Source organism: Ranitomeya imitator, chromosome 2 (genome assembly GCF_032444005.1).
Source record: "Ranitomeya imitator isolate aRanImi1 chromosome 2, aRanImi1.pri, whole genome shotgun sequence".
NCBI lineage: Eukaryota > Metazoa > Chordata > Amphibia > Anura > Dendrobatidae > Ranitomeya > Ranitomeya imitator.
In genome coordinates, this window is record NC_091283.1 from 381,378,967 (window position 1) to 381,405,546 (window position 26,580).

Below are 26,580 nucleotides of genomic sequence, written 5' to 3' on the forward strand. Positions count from 1 at the left end.
CCACCTGATGCTCTGCCTGACCTGTGGGGGCAGGCGAAAATGACGGCCGTGGGAAAACGGGCTCCTGTCCCAGGCTAACAGAAGCACCTGTTGCAGGGGACGGAGATGGAACTCCGCAAACGGAACGGCTTCCATCGCCGCAACCATTTTCCTGAGGATGCAGGCATTGCGAAGCGAATGGAGTGAGGGACTGAGCGGGAGAGCTTGCGCGCTCGCTGTTGTAAGGACAAGACCTTCTCTGGGGGGAGAATGACTAACGCACGGGAAGAGTCCAAAATTATGCCCAGGAAGCAGATTTGCTGAGCCGGCACTGGAGATGATTTCTCGAAGTTGATTTTCCAGCCCAGGCGAGAAAGAGAATCTACGGTGATACTTACAGACTCCTCGCAGGCAGAATGGGACGGACCATTGATTAAAAGGTCATCCAGATACGGAAGGACTACCACTCCCCGAGCGTGAAGAATGGCCATGACAGCCGCCATGACCTTCGTGAAGACTCTGGGGGCGGTGGCGAGTCCGAATGGCAAGACCACAAACTGGAAGTGTTCTTCTTGGACTGTGAAACACAGGAACTACTGATGAGAGGGAACAATTGGAATATGTAGATAAGCATCCTTGATGTCTATAGATGCAAGGAACTCTCATTTTTCCAGGGACGCCACAACGGAACGAGTCCATCTTGAAGGGTCGGACCCGTACGAACTTGTTCAGCAGTTTGAGGTCCAGTATGGGCCGTAGAGTCCCGTCCTTCTTTGGGACCACAAAAAGGTTGGAGTAAATCCCCTTGAACCTTTGGTCTCGAGGGACCGGAGCGATGACACCGTCCCTTTGAAGCGCCTGTATGGCCTGAAGAAGATGTGACGCCCTTGATTTGGGGGAGAAGACTGGAAGAAGCGCGGAGGGGGGGTGGAAGAAAACTCAATTTTGTATCCGGAAGACACAAGCTCTCTGACCCACTCGTCGTGAACGACTGAGAGCCAATTTTGACGGAACGAAAGAAGGCGTCCGCCTACTTTGTCGGTGTCCGCCGGACACGTTGACGAGTCATTGTGTAGAAGGTTTAAGGGATGCGGATGGCTTAGGGGCAGAAGGTCTTGGTCTGGGTTTCCAGGAACGGTTTGGTCTGTATGAGACCTGGGGATTTCTGTTTTCCCGCCGTCCCGAACCAGGGGAAGAGGAGGACCAACTGGAGATGTTACGAAAGGACCGGAATCGAAACTGCTGTTGATTCCTAAAAGGCCAGGCAGGTTTCTGCTGGGGAAGAAATTTACTCTCCCCTCTGGTAGCGTCAGAAATTATTTGGTCCAGTTTCTCCCCAAATAAACGGCCAGCTTGTTTATAGAAGCAGAATCTGCTCGCCAATCGCGGAGCCATAAGGCCCTCCTGATGGAAATTGTGTTTGCAGCCGCTTGCGCTGCGCAATTAGCTGCATCTGTGGAACCGATAACTATGAAATCTCCGGCCTGAGCTAACTGGTTAGCTAGTCTGGCCACCTCTGGGGGAAGATTACTGCCATGGACGGTAGAGGTTAACACCTCTGCCCAGGCCACCATTGCCTTAGCCACCCAGGTAGCTGCAAAAGATGGAAGGAGAGCTGCTCCTGAGGCCTCAAAGACTGAGCGAGCCAGATAGTCAATTTGACGGTCAGAAGGATTTTTGACTGATGAACCGTTGGACAGAGATAAGACTGTTTTGGATGCGAGTTGTGATACGGCAGGATCCACAGAAGGAGAGAGAAGCAACTCCTTCACCAGATCCTTGGAGAAAGGATATTTAGCTTCCGTGGCTTTTTGAGCCATAAAACGCTTCTCCGGGTGTTCCCTGTGTTTTCGCGTAATGTCCTGAAACTCAGGGTGATTAGCAAATATCTTTTGGACGCGTTTAGTCTTTTTAAAAAGATATGACGTGTTCCTGAGAGGAAACAGATTCGTCGTCCACCATTAGGGTTTTGTTGACTGCCTCAATAAGGGAGTCAAGTGTCTCCTAACCGAAAGAGGAGTCTTGGGTTAAAGATTCCTCCGACTCGTATACTGAGTCATGCACACTGCGACCTTCAGGGGAGGGGGAGCGAGAAGATGAGCTCACAGATGCTGAAGCTTGAGCATAGATGGAAGATGAGGGAAGGGTTCTTTTTCTGGCACCCTGAGAGTCCCGTTTTACGCCCCCTGTGGTCGGACGGCCCAGCACCGTCGCCAGATTCCGTCGCAGCCAACGGAGGTGAGTTCTGGCTTAAGGAGGACCCTCGGAAAGAGTCCAATGCCTTGACCAAGGACTCCATTGAACGTGACAAGGACGCGGCCCATTCAGGTGGGTTAGGCTCAGCGAGGTTGGTAGAGACATTGGAGGTGGTGGCAGAAGGCGGCTGCGCACAGGCCGGGTCACAGTTCTGGCACAAAGGGGTATTGTGGGCACGTGGCAACGCAGAATTGCAAGTGGCACATGAAGTAAAAAACACAGTGTGCTTTTTATTGCCCCTTTTTGCGTCCTTAGATTGAGACATAGTGTATGTCTATACTCCAATTAAACTGCGTCAGCAAGGCTATGGGGGCAAAGAAGGGGTTAAGCTTTTCCCTATGGAGTGGAGCAGCTTACCCACGGTCCTGTGCTGGTCTCCCCGGGGAGGCGGAGAGGGAAGGCAGCGTTTTCGGCTGAATTTTCCCTGCAGAAGTGGAGTCCCAAGATGGCGCCCGAGATTTGCAGGGCACTTCTCGTTCAGAGCGAGAAGAGCCTGAGTAGTGGGCGGGGCTTCGACGGTGGGTGGGGATTTTAAGTTGCGGCCTAGTCCGGCAGTAGAAGCCGGGGACTAAATTTATGGAACCGGCCGGTGGAACGCACCGGCGGCCGCGATGCCGCTGGCATCTAGCCAGCAGTATCTCTCCCCAGGGACCTGGACCGCACCTTCCCAGGCAGTCGGTGTGAGGAAGGGTATTACTCACCGAGGAGGGGTGCCTGAAGCTCAATCGATCCTCCCTATGCCGGGGGATGGAGAGCGTCTGCATCTTCAGATGTGCCTGCCGCAAGGGACTTACGGCTGTGCCTGCCGCAGGGGACTTACGGAAATGCCTGCCGCAGGGGACTTACGGCTACTGTGGGGTCTACATGATGCCGAGGTGAAGGCATAATTTCGGATGAGCCCGGGAGATGCACATAAGAGATATACTCTATGTGCTCGCCGTCTTGCAGGGGGGAGATTGGGACCGTATACAAAACCGTCGCCCTGGTGTAGCTTAGGCGTGCCCCAGTCGTCGCAGGAGAGGTACGTGGAGGTATACTCGCCGTGCTCGCCTGTTGATGGTTTGGGGGAGAGCGGACCCTAGAGAGGAATCCATCACCCCCTTCACTCCGTTAATTAAAAAATAAAAATTTACAGAAAATAAAAATAAAACAAAAAAATGGTGGGGTCTGAAAACAGACCCAAGTGCCTCCTACAGACACTAAGCAAGAACTGAGCCGTTACTGGCCAGTCAAGGGGTTTATACTGCAGAGGAGGAGTTAACTCTTTGTGTTTACTTAGCGTCCTCCTAGTGGCAAGCAGCATAACACCCATGGTCCTGTGTCCCCCAATGAGGCGTAGGAGAAAAATATTATTATTTTTTTAAAAATCAAAAATAATTAAAAAAAATCAAAAGATACAGTTAGGGCCAGAAATATTTGGACAGTGACACAATTTTCGCGAGTTGGGCTCTGCATGCCACCACATTGGATTTGAAATTAAACCTCTACAACAGAATTCAAGTGCAGATTGTAACGTTTAATTTGAAGGGTTGAACAAAAATATCTGATAGAAAATGTAGGAATTGTACACATTTCTTTACAAACACTCCACATTTTAGGAGGTCAAAAGTAATTGGACAAATAAACATAACCCAAACAAAATATTTTTATTTTCAATATTTTGTTGCAAATCCTTTGGAGGCAATCACTGCCTTAAGTCTGGAACCCATGGACATCACCAAACGCTGGGTTTCCTCCTTCTTAATGCTTTGCCAGGCCTTTACAGCCGCAGCCTTCAGGTCTTGCTTGTTTGTGGGTCTTTCCGTCTTAAGTCTGGATTTGAGCAAGTGAAATGCATGCTCAATTGGGTTTAGATCTGGAGATTGACTTGGCCATTGCAGAATGTTCCACTTTTTGGCACTCATGAACTCCTGGGTAGCTTTGGCTGTATGCTTGGGGTCATTGTCCATCTGTACAATGAAGCGCCGTTCAATCAACTTTGCAGCATTTGGCTGAATCTGGGCTGAAAGTATATCCCGGTACACTTCAGAATTCATCCGGCTACTCTTGTCTGCTCTTATGTCATCAATAAACACAAGTGACCCAGTGCCATTGAAAGCCATGCATGCCCATGCCATCACGTTGCCTCCACCATGTTTTACAGAGGATGTGGTGTGCCTTGGATCATGTGCCGTTCCCTTTCTTCTCCAAACTTTTTTCTTCCCATCATTCTGGTACAGGTTGATCTTTGTCTCATCTGTCCACAGAATACTTTTCCAGAACTGAGCTGGCTTCTTGAGGTGTTTTTCTGCAAATTTAACTCTGGCCTGTCTATTTTTGGTATTGATGAATGGTTTGCATCTAGATGTGAACCCTTTGTATTTACTGTCATGGAGTCTTCTCTTTACTGTTGACTTAGAGACAGATACACCTACTTCACTGAGAGTGTTCTGGACTTCAGTTGATGTTGTGAACGGGTTCTTCTTCACCAAATTAAGTATGCGGCGATCATCCACCACTGTTGTCATCCGTGGACGCCCAGGCCTTTTTGAGTTCCCAAGCTCACCAGTCAATTCCTTTTTTCTCAGAATGTACCCAACTGTTGATTTTGCTACTCCAAGCATGTCTGCTATCTCTCTGATGGATTTTTTCTTTTTTTTCAGCCTCAGGATGTTCTGCTTCACCTCAATTGAGAGTTCCTTTGACCGCATGTTGTCTGCTCACAGCAACAGCTTCCAAATGCAAAACCACACACCTGGAATCCACCCCTGACCTTTTAACTACTTCATTGATTACAGGTTAACGAGGGAGACGCCTTCAGAGTTAATTGCAGCCCTTAGAGTCCATTGTCCAATTACTTTTGATCCCTTGAAAAAGAGGACGCTATGCATTACAAAGCTATGATTCCTAAACCCTTTCTCCGATTTGGATGTGGAAACTATCATATTGCAGCTGGGAGTGTGCACTTTCAGCCCATATTACATATATAATTGTATTTCTGAACATGTTTTTGTAAACAGGTAAAATAACAAAACTTGTGTCACTGTCCAAATATTTCTGGCCCTAACTGTATTGTATTCAGAAATAAATATTTGTGGGCTTGCACCAGGGTTCCTGTGTAAATCTCTGAAATACGTGATTCAGACGGTACCCCTGGAGGAAGATTCCCTATAATGAGGCAGATGGAGGCATTGTTGATGCTATAGGATCTGTGATCCGGCAGTGTCCGTCTTTTTAGGATTGCATAAAAGTGCCATCGGCCACAGTTTTGTGCACTTCTGAAAAGAAGGACACCGCTGAACAGAGGCCAGACTGAGTTCAGAGTAACTCTGCTGCCTCATTATAGTGAATGGATCCCTCGGGGGTTTCATCTGAATCATGTCACTCAGAGATTTAGATGGAAACCCCAAAGCAAGTGGTCAGCGTACAGATCCAGATATCTGTGATCCCAAACGCTATGTAAAATGTTCACAATAAAAGTTTCAACTCAATCCACAAAAAAAGCAAGTCCCCACTCAGATCTGTCATCTGTTAACGGAAATATAGGGGCTTTCACATTACTGGAAGTACAAAGGCTTTGGAAAAGCGAAATGGCTCCTCACCCGCCAAAAGAAATTCAGCAAATTCTCTGTTCCCTAGTCCAAATGCTCCCTCCCTTCTGAGCCCAACAGTGTGCTTAAACCACATATAGTGTCTGTGTTTGGCATTTCTGAAGCGATGAGAGCCCACCTAACTTACAGGTGCGTGTCTCCAGAAGCACAGGCTGGGCATAACGTACTGATGACTTCAACGTACTGGTCACTATAGCATACTGTTTGCTATAACGGCAGTTTGCAATTTTCACTCAGCAACATTCATTGCTGCTTGTTTCTGGAAAATACCCATGAAGTCAAAATAGTCACTACACCTGTAGATAAATTCCCCAAGGGGTATAATTTAAAAAATGGGGTCACTTGAAGGGGGGATGTTTAATCTTCTAGCAATTAGGGGCTCTCTATATGGAGACTGCAAAATGTTCTAGGAAAATCTGCTCTCCAAGAGGGAAATAGCACTCCTATTCTCCTGAGTCTCTCCGTATGGCTAAGTAGTTCTGTACAGCCACATATGGGGTATTGCCACTTTCAGTAGATATTGTGGGACCAATTTTTGTGCCATTTTTACCCACTTCTTGCGTGAAAATGTAAAATCTGGGGCTCAAACAACATTTTGATGGTAAAAATATAGTTATTTTTTCTTCACTGCCCAATGGTATAAATTTCTGTAACACACCCGTGGTATCAATATGATCACTGCACCCCTAGATGAATTCATTGAGAGGTGTAGTTTGCAAAATGGGGTCACTTAATGAGGGTTCTGCTGAGTTGGCACCTCATAGGCTCTCCTAATGGTTCATGGCACCTGCAAACCATAACAGTAATATCTGGCGCGCCTTGCCTTCTGAGCTTTGCACGGTGCCAGAAAAATATTTCCCGATTACATATAGGGTATTGGCGCACCCGGAAAAAAATGGACCATAGTTTGTTGTAAAAAAGTTTCCAATTAGCCTTTACAAAAATTAAAAACTTGGGGCTAAAACAACATTGTAATTATTGTTATTCTATCTTCACTGCTCAATGGTATAACATTCTGTGAGGCACATGTAGTGTCAGTATGATCACTGCATCCCTAGATGAATTGATTGGGGAGTGTAATTTGCAAAATGAGTTCACATGTAGGTGGTTTCTGATATTCTGGCACCTCAAGGGCTCTACCAATGTGACATGGACTCAAACAATTCCAGCAAAATCTGAACTCCAATATGGCGCCCTCTTCCCTTCTGTGCTTTGCACTGTGCCTCAAAAGTAGTATTCCCCCACATATGGGGTATCAGCGTACTCAGGAGAAATTTCACAACAAATTGAATGGAGCAATTTCTTGAGGGGTCTAGTTTCCAAAATGGGGTCACTTGTGGGGGTTTCCACTGTTTAGGCACATCTCTTCCAATGGGACATGACGTCTGCTAAGGCTACTTTCACACTTCCGTTTTTTTTAATCCGTCACAATGCATTGGTGCAACGTATCGACGGATGCATCAAAAATAGTGAAAAACGGATGCAACGCATCCAGTATTTCGACTGATCCGCTAGACGGTTCCGTCGAAAAACTGGATCTGTTGCATCCGTTTTGTCAGTTTTTACCATCCGTTTCATCCATTTTTTTGACGGATCCGTTTTCCATGCCTACAAATGGGAGTCTCCCAAATGTGATTGGCTACTGGAAAATAGGGAAACCAATATATTGACTGGCTGGCTGTCTTCAGGCTGGCAGGAGTCTTACTGGCATATTTGGGGGTGACGCCCCAGACCAGGTTTACGTATATAGATTTGGGGCCTGTCTGGCCAATTGGCTACAAATTCCTGATTCTGAGCATGCTCAGTGTAAAAAAAATAGATTCCAGAGCTGGACTTCTCACGACGGATCCTGCGTCCATAGGCTTCCATTCTAGTCAACGACGTATGCCGCAGCACATTTGCAGGATCCGTTTTTTTTCCCAAAACGACGCATTGCAACGGATCTGAAAAGACGGAAGTGTGAAAGAGGCCTAAGGATTCCAGGAAATTTTACATTCAAAAAGTCAATTGATGTTCATTCCCTTCCAAGCCTTGCCGTACGCCCAAACAGTAGTTTTCTCCCTATAACAGTAACAGCGTACTCAGGAGAAATTGCACAACAAATTGTATGGTGCAATTTCTACTGTTACCCTTAAGGTACCGTCACATTAAGCAACTTACCAACGAGAACGACAACGATCCGTGACGTTGCAGCGTCCTGGATAGCGATCTTGTTGTGTTTGACACGCAGCAGCGATCAGGATCCTGCTGTGACATCGCTGGTCTTCGCTGAAAGTCTGGAACTTTATTTGGTCGTCAGGTTGGCATGATTCGTCCTGTTTGACAGCAAAAGCAATGATGCCTGCAATGTTTTTCCATGGAGCGAACAACCAGCGAGAACGATAAGTACGTCACTGGATCGCTCCTGCATCGTTCTGCTGTTACAGTGTTTGACGTCTCCTAGCGACCTAAACAGTGACGCTGCAGCGATCGGCATCGTTGTCTATATCGCTGCAGCGTTGCTTAATGTGACGGTACCTTTATGAAAATGCAACATTTAGGGCTAAAACATATTTGTGGTGAAAATCTGATTTTTTTTTATTTTCAAGTCTCAACATTATAAACTTTTGTGAAGCACCTGAGGGTTCAATGTGCTCACTACACATCTAAATCAGTTCCCTGAGGGGTCTAGTTTCCAAAATGGTGTCACTTGTGGGGGATTTTCACTGTTTTGGCACATCAGAGGCTCTCCAAACGCAACATGGTGCCCGCCAATTGTTCCAGTGAATTTTGCATTCAAAAACTCAAATAGCGCTCCTTCCCTTCTGAGCTGTGCCCAAATAATGCTTTTCTCCCTCATATAGGGTATCGGCATGCTCAAGAGAAATTACACACCTAATTTTGGGGTCCATTTTTTTCTTGTTTCCCTTGTCAAAATAAAAAAAATTGGATCTGAAATATTTTTTTTTTGAAAAAAAGTTAAATGTTAATTTTTTTTCCAAATTCCAGAACTTTTTCTGAAGCTCCTGAAGGGCTAATAAACTTCATGAAAGTGGTTTTGGGCACCTTGAGGGGTGCAGTTTTTAGAATTATGTCACTTTTTGGTATCTTCTATCATATAGTCCCCTTGAAAGTGACGTCAAATTTGATGTGGTCCCTAAAAAAATGGTTTTGTAAATTTTGTTGGAAAAATTAAAAATTGCGGGTCAAATTTAATCCTTATAACTTCCTAACAAAAAGAAATGTTGGTTCCAAAGTACACATGTGGGAAATGTTACTTATTATCTATTTTGTGTGACATATCTCTGTGATTTAAAGGCTTGAAAATTGTGAAATTTTCAACATTTTTTGACAAGTTTCCGTTTTTTTCACAAATAAGCGCTAGTCATACCGAATAAATTTTACCACTATCATGAACTACAATATGTCAAGAAAAAAAAACATTCTCAGAATCACCTGTATCTGTTCAAATGTTCCAGAGTTATTACCTCATAAAGTGACAGTGGTCAGAATTGTAAAAATTGGCCTGGTTATTAACGTGCAAACTACCTTCTGGGGTAAATGGTTTAAAGAAAACCTTCTAGTGTCAGTACAACATAATATAAACAGTAGCAATTTTCTAAATATTTAGGACTCCAGGTATCATCTGGAATTAATTCTTCACTAAGCTCAAGTGCATTGGATTGCAAGCAGAAGGTAATAAAGTTTTGAGATATAAAGGAACATGTCAAAAAATCTGGTGAGAGGCATTGATGAAAAACAATTTTTCAAGCCATGAGTCAGCTGGCTATCCAGGCAAAACCACACACTCTTTGAGTTAATGCATACAAACGAAGATCATACTCAGCCGAATGCCACATCAAGCCACACCACGAGACAGGCTCCAGGAAAAAAACAGACCTGAGGGGGCAGTCTAGTTGCCAACTGCGAGGCATCAGAGAGAACCTTTGGCAAGCCAAACACCGGCAGGCCAAACACGAGATACGGGCCTAGCAGGTCAAACACGAAACATGTGTCAGTATGTCAAACATGAGAAATTAGCTGGTAGGCCAAATAGGAAACATGAGGCCAGAAACGAGGCTGCAGGTTGAACAAGAAACATGTGGCAGCAGGCAAAATAAGAAATGCAAGGCGGCAGCCCAAAGGAGAGATGCGAGGTGGCAGGCTAAACGAGAAACACAAGGCCGCAGGCGAAACAAGAAACACAAGGCAGCAGGCCAGATACTAGGCTACAGGCCAAACAACACAAGACTCTTGCCAGACACCAACCACAAGGCTGCAGTTTAAACACAAGGCTGCAAGACAAATGCAAAGCTGCAGATCAAACATGAGGCAGTGGGTACTGGAGAAATTTAATCTAGATTATTCCAAGGTGATGTTAACATTCCAGTGCCAAACTGGCTCAATGTACACAGCGCAATTCTTACTGGAGGTCGTTATAGGACACCCCATGGGTGTTCCATGATTCACGGCTGCTCCAGCCATGTGCTCAAGGCTCCTCTGTTCGAAGGACAGGGAACCACATTGAAGGAGGAAGTGGGACTTGCCTTTTTATTTTGTGCTCTAGGCTTCATGTCCAAAGATAAGGCAGATCCCTCTATCTCAGTTTCTACCAAAGGTGATAGGACAATTATATTAATGCTTCTAATATATTACATAGTAACATAGTTATTAAGGTTGTAGGAAGACTTTAAGTCCATCTAGTTCAACCCATAGCCTAGCCTAACATGCCCTAACATGTTGATCCAGAGGAAGGCAAAAAAAAAACCATGTGGCAAACAGTAAGCTCCACATTGGGGAAAAAAATTCCTTCCCGACTCCACATACGGCAATCAGACTACTTCCCTGGATCAACGCCTTATCAAGGAAACTAGTGTATATAACCTGTAACATTATTCTTTTCAAGAAAGGTATCCAGTCCCCTCTTAAATTTTAGTAATGAATCACTCATTACCACATCATACGGCAGAGAGTTCCATAGTCTCACTGTTCTTACAGTAAAGAATCCGCATCTGTTATTATGCTTAAACCTTCTTTCCTCCAGACGTAGAGGATGCCCCCTTGTACCAGCCCCAGGTCTATGAGTAAAAAGGTCATTAGAAAGGTCTCTGTACTGTCCCCTCATATATTTATACATTAAAATAAGATCACCCCTTAGTCTTCGTTTTTCCAAACTAAATAACCCCAAGTGTAATAGCCGGTCTTGGTATTGCAGACCCCCCAATCCTCTGATAACCTTGGTCGCTCTTCTCTGCACCCGCTCTAGTTCAGCTATATCTTTCTTGTACACCGGAGACCAGAACTGTGCACAGTATTCTAAGTGTGGTCGCAAAAGTGACTTGTATAGAGGCAAAATTATGTTCTCCTCATGAGCATCTATGCCTCTTTTAATGCATCCCATTCTTTTATTTGCCTTTGTAGCAGCTACCTGACACTGGCCACTAAGGCTGCTGTCACACTAGCAGTATTTGGTCAGTATTTTACATCAGTATTTGCAAGCCAAAACCAGGACTGGGTGATAAATGCATAAGAGGTGCATATGTTTCTATTATACTTTTCCTCTAATTGTTCCACTCCTGGTTTTGGCTTACATATACTGATGTAAAATACTGACCAAATACTGCTAGTGTGACGGCAGCCTAAATGTGAGTTTGTCGTCCACCCATACACCTAGGTCTTTTTCATTGATGGTTTTGCCTAGTGTTTTCCAATTAAGCACATAATTATACATCTTATTTGCTCTACCCAAGTGCATGACCTTACATTTATCCCCATTAATGCTCATTTGCCATTTATCAGCCCAAGCTTCTAGTTTACATAAATCCTCCTGTAATATAAAATTGTCCTCCTCTGTATCGATTACCCTACAGAGTTTAGTGTCATCTGCAAATATTGAAATTCGACTCTGTATGCCCCCTACAAGGTCATTAATATGTTAAAAAGAAGAGGGCCCAATACTGACCCCTGTGATACCCCACTGCTCACGGCGACCCAGTCCGAGTGTGCTCCATTAATAACCACCCTTTGTTTCCTATCCCTGAGCCAGCTCTTAACCCACTTACACATATTTTCCCCTATCCCCATTGTTCTCATTTTATGTATCAACCTTCTGTGTGGCACCATATCAAAAGCTTTTGAAAAGTCCATATACACTACTTCCACTGCGTGTCCTTGGTCCAGTCCGGAACTTACCTCTTCATAGAAGCTGATCAGATTAGTCTGACATGAACGGTCCCTAGTAAACCCATGTTGATACTGGGTCATGAGGTTATTCCTCTTCAGATACTCCAGTATAGCATCCCTTAGAATGCCCTCCAGAATTTTACCCACAGTAGAGGTTACGCTTACTACCCTATAATTTCCGAGTTCAGTTTTTGTCCCCTTTTTGAATATTGGCACCACATTTGCTATACGCCAGTCCTGTGGTACAGACCCTGTTATTATGGAGTCTTTAAACATTAAAAATAATGGTCTATCAATGACTGAACTTAATTCCTGCAGTACTCGAGGGTGTATCCCATCCGGGCCCGGAGATTTGTCAATTTTAGTGATTTTTAGACGCCGCCGTTCTTCCTGCTGGTTTAAAGGGAACCTGTCACCTGAATTTGGCGGGCCCTTTTTTCGGTCCGATGGGCTGTGTTTTCGGGTCTTTTATTCACCCCTTCCTTTCCCGCTGGCCGCACGCTGGGCGCAATATTGTCTTGAAGGTGATTCTCTTTGCTCCGTAGAACACGCGTGCGCAAAGCAATCTTGCCTTCCGCACGCGCAGTATGCTTTGCCCAACTGCGGGCAAAGCCGAAAAGCATTAGTGCGCATGCGCCGGTGCACTATGTCCCAGAAGTATTTTGCTGTGTTCCGGGACATAGTGCGCCGGTGACAGGTTCCCTTTAAGCAGGTGACATTTAATGGGGAGTTTTTTTTTATCACTGATCATATTGTCTGCCATGGGATTTTCTTGTGTAAATACTGTTGAAAAAAAGTCATTTAGCATATTGGCTTTTTCCTCATCCACATCCACCATTTCACCCACAATATTTTTAAGGGGGCCAACACTATCATTTTTTAGTTTCTTACTATTTATGTAGTTAAAGAATAATTTGGGGTTATTTTTACTCTATCTGGCAATGAGTCTCTCTGTCTCAATCTTTGCTGCCTTGATTTGCTTTTTACAGAATTTATTTCATTTTTTGTATTTATTTAATGCCTCATCACTACCTACTTCCTTTAATTCTCTAAATGCTTTCTTTTTGTCATTTATTGCGCCCCTTACAGCTCTATTTAGCCATATTGGTTTCCTATTTCTAGTATGTTTATTCCCATACGGTATATATTGTGCACAGGTCCTATCCAGGATGCTAATAAACGTCTCCCATTTTCTTTGTGTATTTTTATGTCTTAGGATATCGTCCCAGTTAATTGCACCAAGATCCTCTCTCATCCGTTGGAAATTTGCCCTCCTGAAGTTTAGTGTCCTCGTAACCCCTCTACTACACATCTTTTTAAAGGATACATGAAAACTTATTATTTTGGGATCACTATTCACCAAGTGACCCCCAACCCTTATATTTGATATGCAGTCTGGCCTGTTGGTTAATATTAGGTCTAGCAGTGCCTCCCTTCTTGTTGGGTCCTGAACCAGTTGTGAAAGGTAATTTTCTCTCATAGTTGTTAAAAACCGATTACCTTTGCTGGAACTGCAGGTTTCTGTTCCCCAATCTATTTCATGGTAGTTGAAGTCCCCCATAATTATGACTTCTTCTTGAGTCGCAGCTTCATCTATTTGCTTTACGAGGATATTCTCCATTGCTTCCATTATTTTTGGAGATTTATAACAAACCCCTATCAGTAATTTATTATTTTTCCCCCTCCCTTTATCTCCATCCACAGGGACTCTACATTTTCATTAGATTCACCTATATTATCACGCAAGATGGGTTTTAAAGATGATTTTACATATAGACACACCCCTCCCCCTCGATTATCCATTTGGTCATTTCTGAACAGACTATAACCCTGCAAGTTAACAGCCGAGTCATGGCTCTCATCTAGCCATGTCTCCTATATCTGTGTATATATTTGCGCTGGAGGTCCCAATTGATTTTAAAAAACGAATGGTGACAAAACTGTCTACATAGGATGAAATAGCTTATACCGTGACCAAACAGTTACCTAATTGGCATATTATTTACCTTCCATTCAAATGTATATACACATGCTGCAGTCTCCCAGGTGTGTACGCAGCAATGGCTCTTGTGAGGATGTGTGAGGAAAGGGTGTTAAGGTACCGTCACACTAGACGATATCGCTAGCGATCCGTGACGTTGCAGCGTCCTGGCTAGCGATATCGTCCAGTGTGACAGGCAGCAGCGATCAGGCCCCTGCTGTGCTGTCGCTGGTCGGGGAAGAAAGTCCAGAACTTTGTTTCGTCGCTGGACTCCCCGCAGACATCGCTGAATCGGTGTGTGTGACACCGATTCAGCGATGTCTTCGCTGGTAACCAGGGTAAACATCGGGTTACTAAGCGCAGGGCCACGCTTAGTAACCCGATGTTTACCCTGGTTACCATCGTTAAAGTAAAAAAAACAAACGCTACATACTTACCTACCGCTGTCTGTCCTCCGGCGCTGTGCTTCTCTGCTCAGGCTGTGAGCACAGCGGCCGGAAAGCAGAGCGGTGACGTCACTGCTCTGCTTTCCGGCTGCCCGGCGCTCACAGCCAGAGCAGAGAAGCACAGCGCCGGAGGACAGACAGCGGTAGGTAAGTATGTAGCGTTTGTTTTTTTTACTTTAACGATGGTAACCAGGGTAAACATCGGGTTACTAAGCGCGGCCCTGCGCTTAGTAACCCGATGTTTACCCTGGTTACCGGGGACCTCGGGATCGTTGGTCGCTGGAGAGCTGTCTGTGTGACAGCTCTCCAGCGACCAAACAGCGACCCGGATCGTTGTCGGTATCGCTGCAGCGTCGCTTAGTGTGACGGTACCTTTAGACCTGTCCCAGCTGGTAACAGTCACCCATTACCTCACAGGCGATGCTACCGGATCTTCAGCGGTGAGACCGCTCTTCCTCAGGCAGGTTCCCGGCGGTGATCCAGAATCTTCAGCGGTAAGACCACGTTTCGGAGTCGGCAGACTCCTTCTTCAGGTCTACGAGTAAAAAGGTAAGACCGCGGTAAGACCGCACTCCTACAAGCAAGTTGCCGGCGAGGTGCAGTGAAGCTGCAGGACCTCGCATGACGTCACATGTACGTGATGATACACATGATCGGCTGACGGAATGCACCAAAAAGCTTAATCCAACGCGTTTCGGAGTCGGCAGACTCCTTCTTCAGGGATGGTCCGGTGCATAATAGAGGTGCTTTTATATCATACGGTGGTAGGAAGCGCTGGGTCTATTTGTTGAAGGCAAAAGGTTCAATCTCGCTGTTGAGTCCATTTGGGATAAGTGTATTCATTTCAAAAATCCACTTACTGGAGCAGTCACTCCTCCGGCTTTCAGAGGACATGCCTTGCTGCAGCAGTGCTACCCCTGTACTGGCACCCCCCTCATCTGCCAACTTAGCAAACTTATTGGGGTGTGCCAGATCAGGACTAGCCTACCTGGCAATCTTTCTTCTACCCGGCCTTCTGTCACCCAGCTTGCTACTTCACCGTCCTGCAGCTCCATCCTATCATCCCCCACCTCATCTATCCCATTTAGCGTCTGCTCAGAGAGCAGCAAACTCCTTTCCATATTGTCTATGGATGTCAGTGTTGCCAGCTGCACATTTAGATCCAGAATCTCGGCTTCCAAATGCACAATGTGCTCATATCTCGCACAGCAGTATGCACCCTCGATCGGCTGATCAAAGACTGCATACATGTGGCAAGATGTGCACTGGATGGCATTAACAATAGTGGAGCACATTTCCTAATGGGGATTGCACCAGACAGAACTGTTAAATAAAAAAAATAAATGCAAAGTATTAATAAAATACAGATAGCAATTCAGTAATTCCTCACTTGGAAACTCCCTGAATCCAAAGTCACTGAATCCCAAGTCACACTCGCTAAGCTGAAGATTTAAAGAGATTTTTTTTCCCTCAGCGGCAATCCACCCTACTGTTCAAGGCACTTCAAAAAAAAAGTTGCCTTATAATTATTCCACACATTGTAGTAAAATGGAATTATCAACTGACTAAGACAGTAGACCTCAAAGCAGGGACAAATATATTATGGTATTAGGCCGTTTTGTTGAGGCAGTCTTCTCCATAGGTTCATATTTGAGTATGCCTGTCGCCAATTTTTCTCTTTATAAGTTCAGTGTAGAGCTTCCTCAAAGGATGGAGCCACCGACTCCTCCTTACACCATTAAGCCAGTGAGCCTTAAAACAGCAGATGCAAAGATGTCACTCACTATGTCGCGACTGCTCTGTGGAGAATCAGGGCAAAGACTAGACTAGAGAGCAGAAGGAACGCGGGCAAGGTGAGTATTTTTTTTAAATTGAAGGTGAATATTTTTTTTATTGTCGGTCAATTGTAGTGCGAATGATCATAGGGTAAGGGGGCCGACAGAACCATCTCACCAGGTATAGGGTGGCTGTGAGGGACATCATATCATAGGCTGAGGGCTGTGAGGACCTCATGTGATGTATGAGGAGCTGTGAGAACCAACACTATGTGTGAAGGACTATGAATAGCATCACACTATGCATGGTGTGCTGTGAAGACTGTCATGCCATGTCTGGAGGTTGTGAAGAATATAATGCTGTGTAGGGGGTTGTGATGATCCTCATACTAGCTCTGGAGAACATAATACAGTCTGTGGGGGGTTATAAGAGCCATCATTCTGTGTGGGAGGCTTTGTGGAGGGGCTGTGATGATCATAATACCATGTGTGAGGGGCTGTGAGAACCTTCATAGCGTGTGGTGGAAGGGGTTATGAGGACCTTCATAGTGTGTGTTGGGGGTTGTGAGGACCATCATAGCATGTGAATGTGGGGGAAGCTGTAAAAACAGTCATCGTGTGTGGGGGGTGTATGGGGCCTCATACTGTGTGGCGGCTGTGAATGTGAGGGGGATGTGCATAATAGGTTGGGGGGCTGTGGAAGCATCATACTGTCGTATTGTCTCATGTACAGCACGATGGAATCGATGGTGCTATATAAATAAAGAATAATACTGCGTGTGTGGAAATGCTGTGTGGACATCACACTATGTGGGGGAGCTAGTGAGATACAGTGGCTTCATAAAAGAAGCATAGGTATTATAAACACGTAACATACTTAATTCTGCTCAATATTAAGTGATACAATTAACAGTAATATACAATTTTTATATTAATATTGAGCAGAATTCATTTCAGCCTTTTGGTTTTGCCCCACACAACAGTCACGGTCTCTCGAGTGGATGAAGTGGTGAAAAACAAACGCAATTCTGTTATTATTTTTGGGATTTTATTTATACAGTGGTTATCGTGTGGTAAAAATGACCTGGTAACATGATTCTTCAGGTCAGTATGATTACAGTGATACAAAACTTATTAGATCTTTTCGTTCTATTTAAGTGATGCCAAAAAATCTTAGAACTTTAAAAAAGTTTTTTACTTTTCTGTCCTTGGAGCTGCATGAGGGTGTGGGGAGAAGACAGTTTTAAGGATACCAATTAGTGGTACATTTGTCCTTTTGATCCCTTTTTATTGCGCTTTGTTTAGAGAGTTGCGCCAACAGAATAAAACACAAGTCTCGTCTTCTTTTCTATTTACTAAATATTTTTCTTTTCCTAGCAGATTCTGCACAATTTAATTAGTTTAATATTTCTATAAACCGGACTTTTATATTTCGGGTCCTCTTCTTGAAGCAGGCCCAGAAACTGAACCTGATTTGTTTTCTGGCTGATGCTGGCTGTCTTATTCAGCCATCATGTGCCTCTAGCAGCCGGCGGTCGAGTCCAGCTCCGCCAGCAGCTGTTATCTTGTTAAATCTTGAGGTCAACCTTGGATAGTGGCATCCACAATGAGTGGTCAAGGGGGCGTGCCGTTCTAAACTGAGACTGTTCTAATTTATCTACAGATTGTTTCCTACAACTCCTTTGCTATGTCCAAAGATGTCAATTACCGCTTGCTGTTCCTTGCTCTTGCTACTTTGGCCACTGGATTCCAGCAGTGCTACACCAGTATAGCAACCAAATCCTGACCCAGCTCTATACATGAGGAGCCTGATGTAATATAATAATAATAATATATATTTTTATATAGCACTAACATATTCTGCAGCGCTTTACAGACATTATCATCGCTGTCCCCGATGGGGCTCACAATCTAAATTCCCTATCAGTATGTCTTTGGAATGTGGGAGGAAACCGGAGTGCCCGGGGGAAACCCACGCAAACACGGAGAGAACATACAAACTCTTTGCAGATGTTGTCCTTGGTGGGATTTGAACCCAGGATTAGAGTGCTGCTAGGCTGCAGTGCTAACCACTAAGCCACTGTACATTTACGACTTACGTCGGGAAGGAATTAAAAAGTAAAAGTGGTAAAAGCTTGAGGCTTTATTACGTGGTTTACATATTTTTGTGCCATAATACACAGAATTGTACCAGTGAGTGAGTAGAATTTAGTGTTTATTACTCACCTGTGTGGTTATCTGTAGGAATCTGCTCTTTACACCACTCATTGCCCCTCACATATGTCTCTGTAGTATAAATATGGGTCAGCTCTTCACCCTGAAACAAATATTGTAAAAGTCAGAGACAGATGGAGAAGACACATCTATGATCAGCTCTAATCCTGCCATCTCCACCGTTCTCATTACACAAGTATAAAACATATAATACTGGTGGATAAAACAAGACCTTCACAGCCTTCTACACATCATAGGAAAGATCTCATGACACCTTCTCTCCATCTACCTGATGATCCTGAGCAACATTGGGATTTTCTTGTTTACAGTCCTGTGGAAGAAGAAGATGGGGACATCTCTCTGGTGTTGTCCTCTCACTGGATAGAACTGGAGGAAACACATACAGGAACTGAATTCATTATTTACATACAGAAAATTATAGGCCGTGTGTATATAGTCCTGTCTATTACCTGGTGATGTGAGGGGCTGGGGAACCTCCATCATGACGTCCTTGTACAGATCTTTGTGTCCTTCTAGATACTCCCACTCCTCCATGGAGAAATAGACGGTGACATCCTGACACCTTATAGGAACCTGACACATACAATGATACCATCATCCCCACCGATCCTTTCATAGCGTTACTGTATAATGTCCCAGCATTCCCAGCAGTGTCACCTCTCCAGTCAGCAGCTCAATCATCTTGTAGGTGAGGTTTAGGATCTTTTGGTCATTGATGTCCTCATGTATCAGGGGGTGAGGTGGAGGCCCCGTGATTGGGCTCAGGGGTCTTCCCCATCCCTCAGACACAGGGTCCTGACAGCGCTCACTGGAGGTTTTCTTTACTACTGTGTAATCCTGGTTATGGAGAGACATATTAATAAACCTCACTACAGACATTTCCAGAGTCCTCACCTCTCCAGTTCTGTCCATCTGTTATTCCCATAGATAAGAATGATGTAATGTGACGTCATCAGAATCTCTCACCTCTCCAGTAAGCCGGAAGAGGATCTCTAGGGTGAGGTGTAATATCCCCTCCACCATCTTGTCCCTGTCCCTATCCATCCTTGATGGGTCAGCCGGGAAAATTCTCTTATAAAGAAGATCTCCACTGAGTTAATTCGATATTATAGGGACCTGAATGGGAAAAAGACGAGCCGATGTAATGTAATAAAGCATCCCATGTAATACATTTGTTACTTTTGGAACTGAGTATGTGAAATCTTTGCTTGTCGTCCTTCTGGGCATTTAATCCGAGTCTTCTATGGGGTTGAGTGCATTTACCCCTCACTTCCAGATGCCAATCACAGCTCCACATCTTCTGAGACTGCTAGATTAGCTGCTGAGTTGTAATTTGTTTTATAACTATGTTTCCTCCTATTATAGACATGCTGTCTATAATAGGAGGGAGCATAATAATAAATCAAATTACAACTCAGCAGCTGATCTAGCAGTCCCAGAAGATGTGGAGCTGAGAACTAAGAACACAGAGAGTGTTCGAAACGCGTTTAGCAGTTCATGGTTGTTCTTTACCAATAATCTGTCAGTCATCTGTAAACAGCTAATTTTAAAATGTTGAAATAAATGTTCTCAATTTTAATTCCGGAGCTGAATTCCTCTTTTTTTCTTCATACAAACGGTATATAGAACCGCAGAAAAGTTTCCCCAGGAGATGTGTGCGCTTCTCTCTATTCATCGTCTATGGGACAACGGTGAACTGAGCGCGTGTCACAAGGGTGTCACATCCCTGGAGTTAGAAGATCACAACAAGTAATGAATTGCAGGTATTCTTTAGAGATGGTGTGATTCTTTTCCTATTTATATGGATTTCCTTTCCTTCAATGCTGAAGGGGTTAAAGACTCTTTCCATGCTGGCTGGGAACATTTAGCTGTGGTGCACACAGCTGTTGCTGCTGTTAATCACCTCAGTGTTCCCCAACTTCGGTCCTCAAGAGCAACCCACAGGTCATGTTTTCAGCATTTCCATAGTATTGCACAGGTGATAATTGCATCACCTGCACAGGCAATAATTCCATCACCTGTGCAATACTAAGGAAATTTTGAAAACATGACCTATTGGTGGCTCTTGAGGACCGGAGTTGGGGAACACTGTCCTACATATACTAGCTCTGAGTATTCGTTCCTTGCCGGTGAAAGAATCTTCTTCCTGTGCTAAGCTGTGTATTTGAAATAGTAGTTGTAGTGATCTGTAGTTTGTTCTGGTTTGCTAGAGTATGTGAGTATTTATCTCCTTGTCCTTATTTCTATTCAGCTTATTCATCCCTGTCCCTATGCTCATCCCTATATTTGGTGAGTGCTTTTGTATGATAGTGGTCCGCTGTTATCCCTGTTTTGTCTTTGTGTCTAGTTTACCTTACCTCATGATGTGGGGGAGGGGACAGATCAGAGTTAAGCAGGTATAGCAAGGTCGAAGACCCAGGCCTCTATACCTTCAAGAGTACCCCCAGGACAGGTATGGTTCCATGGCCAGTAAGCGCTGTGGGTTTGATGCTGCGTACAGCCGCAGAATCAAACCCACAGCGGCCATTTGCTACAGCATAGTGGATGGGATTTCAAGAAATCCCATCTCCATTATGCGTTCAGAGACGCCCGTGGCAGCCCTGCGTAAACGGACATGCGGTGCATCTTTCCAGACCGCAGCATGTTTACCTATGTTGCAGAGACGCTCAGTCTCCGCAGCATAAATGTCTCATAGACTATCATTACATGTGGTAAAACTGCATTATCTTTATAGTCACATGCGAAGTAAGTGTGGAAACCCAGCTTACTATGCATGTGAACTTATTTACATAATGTCTTACCTTGTGCCACAGCCAGAAGTTCACTTCCACTGCAGTTCTCACGATGAGATCAGCTGACTGAGAGAACTGCCATGCACGTGACCGCCGGGGTTATCTCCGGTCACTAGCAAAGTTCACACGGTCAGCTGACCATGAGAACTGCAGTGCAGGTGACCGCCACGACCAAGTTATCTCCGGTGGTCATCTACAAGCTCGGCTGTGTCTGGATGTCAGGCTGGATGATGATATCATGCCACCATTCAGCCAAAGGCATCCAGATGTAGCAGAGCTCGACTTGTCGTGAGACACTCGGGTATTGAACTACGTCGGACAGGGAGTATTTGTGTTGGTTTATTATGTTATTTTTTTGCAGGAGATCTAGGGCGTCAAGGATTAGGCGATGCAGTAAGTATGGTAAATTAAGATTATTAAAGGACTTTATTCTGGCTGTGTGTTTATTGACCATATAACTATAGGATTAGTAATGGATAGGTGTCTTATAGATGCTTCTCCATTACTAAGCCGTGGACTTGATGTCACCTGACAATACACAGGTGACATCAACCCCACAAATATTACCCCACTTGCCACGGCTACAGGGCATGTGGGAAGGGCCTGGTAAAGTGCCACAATTGGTGCATCTTTGGATGTGCCAGTTGTGGGGCGGCTGCGGGCTGCTATTTTTAAGCTGGTAAGGGCCAAAATCCATGGGCCTCACCAGCCTGAGAATACCAGGCCGCAGATGTCGGCTTTTTCCTTAGCTGGTTAACAAAAGTAGGGGGACCCCACACCGTTTTTTTGGAGGGGATCCCACTATTTTTGCTAGCCATCCAAGGTAATCAGACTGCTGCGGCCCAATATTATCAGGCTGGTAAGGTTCATGGATATTGGATCCTTACCAGCCTGGAATACCAGTCCCAGTAGTCTGTTTTACTCTGGCTGGCTAACATATATAGGGAAACCCCATGCTATTTTTTTAAATTATTATTTATTTTATTAAAAAAGGAGGGGACCTCTCTCAGTGCTTTCCTCCACTTTCTGTGTCATGTACATCTGGCTGTGTCACAAGATTCACCGTTATGTAAATTAGTGTTGGTTTATTATTTTATGCTTATTACAGGAGATCGAGGGCGTCACAGGAATTAAGAGTACACTAAAGATGGGAAAACTGTGTGGTGTTTTATTTCATCAAAATACTTTATTCTGGCTGTGTCTTTATTTAACCTATAACAACTATAGGATTAGTAATGGATAGGTGTCTTATTGACGCTTCTCCATTGCTAAACCGGGCTTGATGTCACCTTATGTTACAAAGGTGACATCAACCCCACAACTATTACCCCACTTGCCACCACTACAGAGCAAGTGCAAGTGGGAAGAGTGAGGCTAAGTGCCGGAATTGGTGCAACTTAGAGATGCACCATTTCTGAGGCGGCTGTGAGCTGGTGTTTGTAGCGAGGGGGGAAGCCAATATCCATGTTCCCTTCTTAGGTTATTAATATCAGGACGCAACTGTGTGCATAGCCTTTGCTGGTTATTAATTATATGGGGGAACCCCACGTTATTATTTTGTAGGGTCCCCCTATTTTAATAGCCAGTAAAGACTAAATATACAGCTGTGGGCTGATATTAATAGCCTGGGAAGCTCCATGGGATTACCCCCTTCCCAGGTTATAAACATCGGCCCCCAGTCACTGGTTTCCCTCTGCTGTTTTTTTTTTTAACACATCAGATACTTTTTTGAAATGGCCAAAATCGACTGTCTATCCACGTTGATATCAGTTCTGATGTCCAGATTGCATTTGGTTCAGGCTGGAGGGACCTGTGTTTGATGCAGGGCATCACTATCTGTGTATTCTTAGTGTGAGATCAGTGGCCCAAAGTAATTTAACCCCTTAAAAACACCACTTATTCAAATGGCCAAAATTGACTGTGTGCCCACTTTGATGCCAGTTCTGATGCCCAAAACGCATTTGGGAAAGGCTGGAAAGACCTGGTTTTGATGTGGAGCTCCCTGTTCTATATGCCTGCACTGTGATATCAGTGGCCCAAAGTCATTTAACCCTTTCATTAACTCCCTTTGGTGCCCACTTTCATGCTCATTTTTGTGCCAGTTTTAAAGTTTTTGTAGCTGTTTTTAAGTGTATTCCCATAAGGGCACCTCGCTGCATTGTATGTTATTATTGTGATGCTTATTTTTTGTTGTCAAACCTATAAAAAACAGAAAAGAAAAAATTGCTGAAAAAGAAACTGATGGAATAAGAAACCAACTTCAGCCTCGTTAGTGGAGATGGGATTTCATGAAATCCCATCCATTATGCTGTAACATCTGGACGCTGCGGGTTGGACGCTGCGGAGGTACGCAGCGTCCAACCCGCAGCGTTTACTGACTGTGTGCACATAACCTATTTACAAACAGGAAATCAATTTTTTTTTCCTTCCCAGAAGCCAACTTTCAATTAGCTTTATTTAAAGTGACAAAAACAAAGGATGCAATGAAAAAATGCATCAAAAACGCAGGTGACCTGCCAGTGACCTCAGATGCAGATTTGGTGGAGATTTTACCTGCATCAAATCCTGAGCCATTCCTGACCGTGTGCACATACCCTTATAAGAAGACGATAAGGGAATCTGTCCCCAAAGAAGGAATAAACCCCATTAATAATTTACATGTTCCCAGAAGCTTCTATTAAATACGATTCATAAACAACTGACATACGGCGACATCAGCGGGAAATATCAGAAACTCCGGCTCCAGAGGAGAACAAACGGCCGTCAGTAAGTTATATGGGAGCGAGGAGAGAAATGTCACCAGCATTTAGGAGGTTACTGCCCCCGCCCAGTAAGGGTACGTGTCCACGTTCAGGATGGCTGGCGTTTTTGACGGAGCGGCAAACTCGCTCCGCCCCCTTCTGGAGACGCGATGATGCCGGATGTGTTCATTACACACATTCGGAATCATCGCACCCCACATATAGGGCCCTGTGTTATACCTTGCGGTGGCGCAGCGGCGCCGCAAGGTAAACGGACATGCTGCGATCTAAAGACGCGCCGTATGTCCGAAATCGCAGGGCCGCCGGATGCGTGTTACCACGCATAGTGGAGAGGGGATTTCATCAAATCCCCTCCACTATGTTGTAACATCTGGACGCTGCGTGTTTGACGCTGCGGCTCTATGCAGCGTCAAACACGCAGCATTTCCTGAACGTGGAAACATACCCTAATGGGGAATCTCCAGCACCTACCTCCACCTGCAGAGCCGCACACCACATATATGGCTGTTCTGTGCGCACAGGACCTGTGATGAGGTCACAGGAGGGGAGGAGTCAGGGGTCACATGATCAGGGGCCTCAGTGTATGCAGGACTCTGCTGTGCTGGTTGTCATGGTGCTGGATGAGGGGAAGTTTCTGTGTGGGGTCAGGAGGGATTTACAGGGTGGATGTAGCAGACTGTGTGTGTACGAGGAGTACTGAGCGAAGCTGTATGTGTACGTATGTGTGCGAGGTGCACGGAGCGGAGCCGTGTGTGTATGATGTGTAGGGAATGGAGCTGTGTGTGTACGAGGTGTACGGAGCCGTGTGTGTACAAGTTGTACGTAGTGGAGCCGTGTGTGGACGAGGTGTATGGAGCAGAGCCGTGAGTGTACAAGGTGTACGTAGCGGAGCCGTGTGTGTACGAGGTGTACGGAGCAGAGCCATGTCTGTATCACATGTATGGCGAGGAACCGTGTGGGTACCAAGTGTACGGAGCAGAGACGTGTGTATGATGCATTTTCTTTACCGTCATGTGTGTAGCAGTGTTATGTATGACAAATATGTCTAAAGTAAAGTTGTCTGCAGGGTCAAAATGGCTTAGTTCACAGATGTGACGCAATCCATTCCGTCTGAGAGATTCCAGAGGAACCACAGTCTTTTTCCTTTAAAGGGAACCTATCACCTGAATTTGGCGGGACCGGTTTTGGGTCATATGGGCGGAGTTTTCGGGTGTTTGATTCACCCTTTCCTTACCCGCTGGCTTCATGCTGGCCGAAATATTGGATTGAAGTTCATTCTCTGTCCTCCGTAGAACACGCCTGCGCAAGGCAGGCAGGCCAACAAAATGGACGAATTAGAACTAATGTTGTTGGAGCATAATTATGACATGGTGGGGATATCTGAGACATGGCTGGATGAGAGCCATGACTAGGCTGTTAATTTGCAGGGCTATAGCCTGTTCAGAAATGACCGTACAGATAAGCGAGGGGGTGGGGTGTGTCTATATGTAAAATCGTCCTTAAAACCAATCCTGCGTGATAATATAGGTGAATTTAATGAAAATGTAGAATCCCTGTGGGTGGAGATAAGGGGAGGGGGAAAAATAATAAATTACTGATAGGGGTTTGTTATAAATCTCCAAAAATAATGGAAGCAATGGAGAATATCCTCGTAAAGCAAATAGATGAAGCTGCGACTCAAGGAGAAGTCATTATTATGGGGGACTTCAACTACCCTTAAATAGATTGGGGAACAGAAACCTGCAGTTCCAGCAAAGGTAATCGGTTTATGACAACTATGAGAGACAATTACCTTTCACAACTGGTTCAGGACCCAACAAGAAGGGGGGCACTGCTAGACCTAATATTAACCAACAGGCCAGACCGCATATCAAATATAAGGGTTGGGGGTCACTTGGGTAATAGCGATCACAAAATAATAAGTTTTCATGTATCCTTTAAAAAGATGTGTAATAGAGGGGTTACAAGGACACTAAACTTCAGGAGGGCAAATTTCCAACAGATGAGAGAGGATCTTGGTGCAATTAACTGGGACGATATCCTGAGACACAAAAATACACAAAGAAAATGGGAGACGTTTATTAGCATCCTGGATAGGACCTGTGCACAGTATATACCGTATGGGAATAAACATACTAGAAATAGGAGGAAACCAATATGGCTAAATAGAGCTGTAAGGGGCGCAATAAGTGACAAAAAGAAAGCATTTATAGAATTAAAGGAAGTAGGTAGTGATGAATCATTAAATAAATACAGAAAATGTAATAAATTCTGTAAAAAGCAAATCAAGGTAGCAAAGATTGAGACAGAGAGACTCATTGCCAGAGAGAGTAAAAATAATCCTAAAATATTCTTTAACTACATAAATAGTAAGAAACTATAAAATGACAGTGTTGGCCCCCTTAAAAATAGTCTGGGTGAAATGGTGGATGAGGATGAGGAAAAAGCCAATATGCTAAATGACTTTTCTTCATCAGTATTTACACAAGAAAATTCCATGGCAGACAAAATGACTAGTGATAAAAATTCCCAATCAAATGTAACCTGCTTAACCCAGCAGGAAGTGCGGTGGCGTCTAAAAATCACTAAAATTGACAAATCT

General features: G+C 44.6%; 1 protein-coding gene across 1 annotated transcript in view; it reads right to left on the bottom strand.

The window, feature by feature from the left end:
* The window catches only part of LOC138666632 (zinc finger protein 665-like), a 128,604-nt gene extending 104,099 nt beyond the window's left edge, over positions 1-24,505 (bottom strand). The window contains exons 1-6 of the mRNA XM_069754827.1: positions 24,450-24,505; positions 19,391-19,540; positions 19,082-19,261; positions 18,874-18,997; positions 18,693-18,790; positions 18,416-18,506 (exon numbers count right to left, since the gene is read on the bottom strand). Coding sequence (XP_069610928.1) covers positions 18,416-18,506; positions 18,693-18,790; positions 18,874-18,997; positions 19,082-19,261; positions 19,391-19,468 — 571 coding nt within the window. The 5' untranslated portion in view covers positions 19,469-19,540; positions 24,450-24,505. The remainder of the gene's footprint in view (positions 1-18,415; positions 18,507-18,692; positions 18,791-18,873; positions 18,998-19,081; positions 19,262-19,390; positions 19,541-24,449) is intronic.
* Between the last annotated feature and the right edge of the window lie 2,075 nt (positions 24,506-26,580).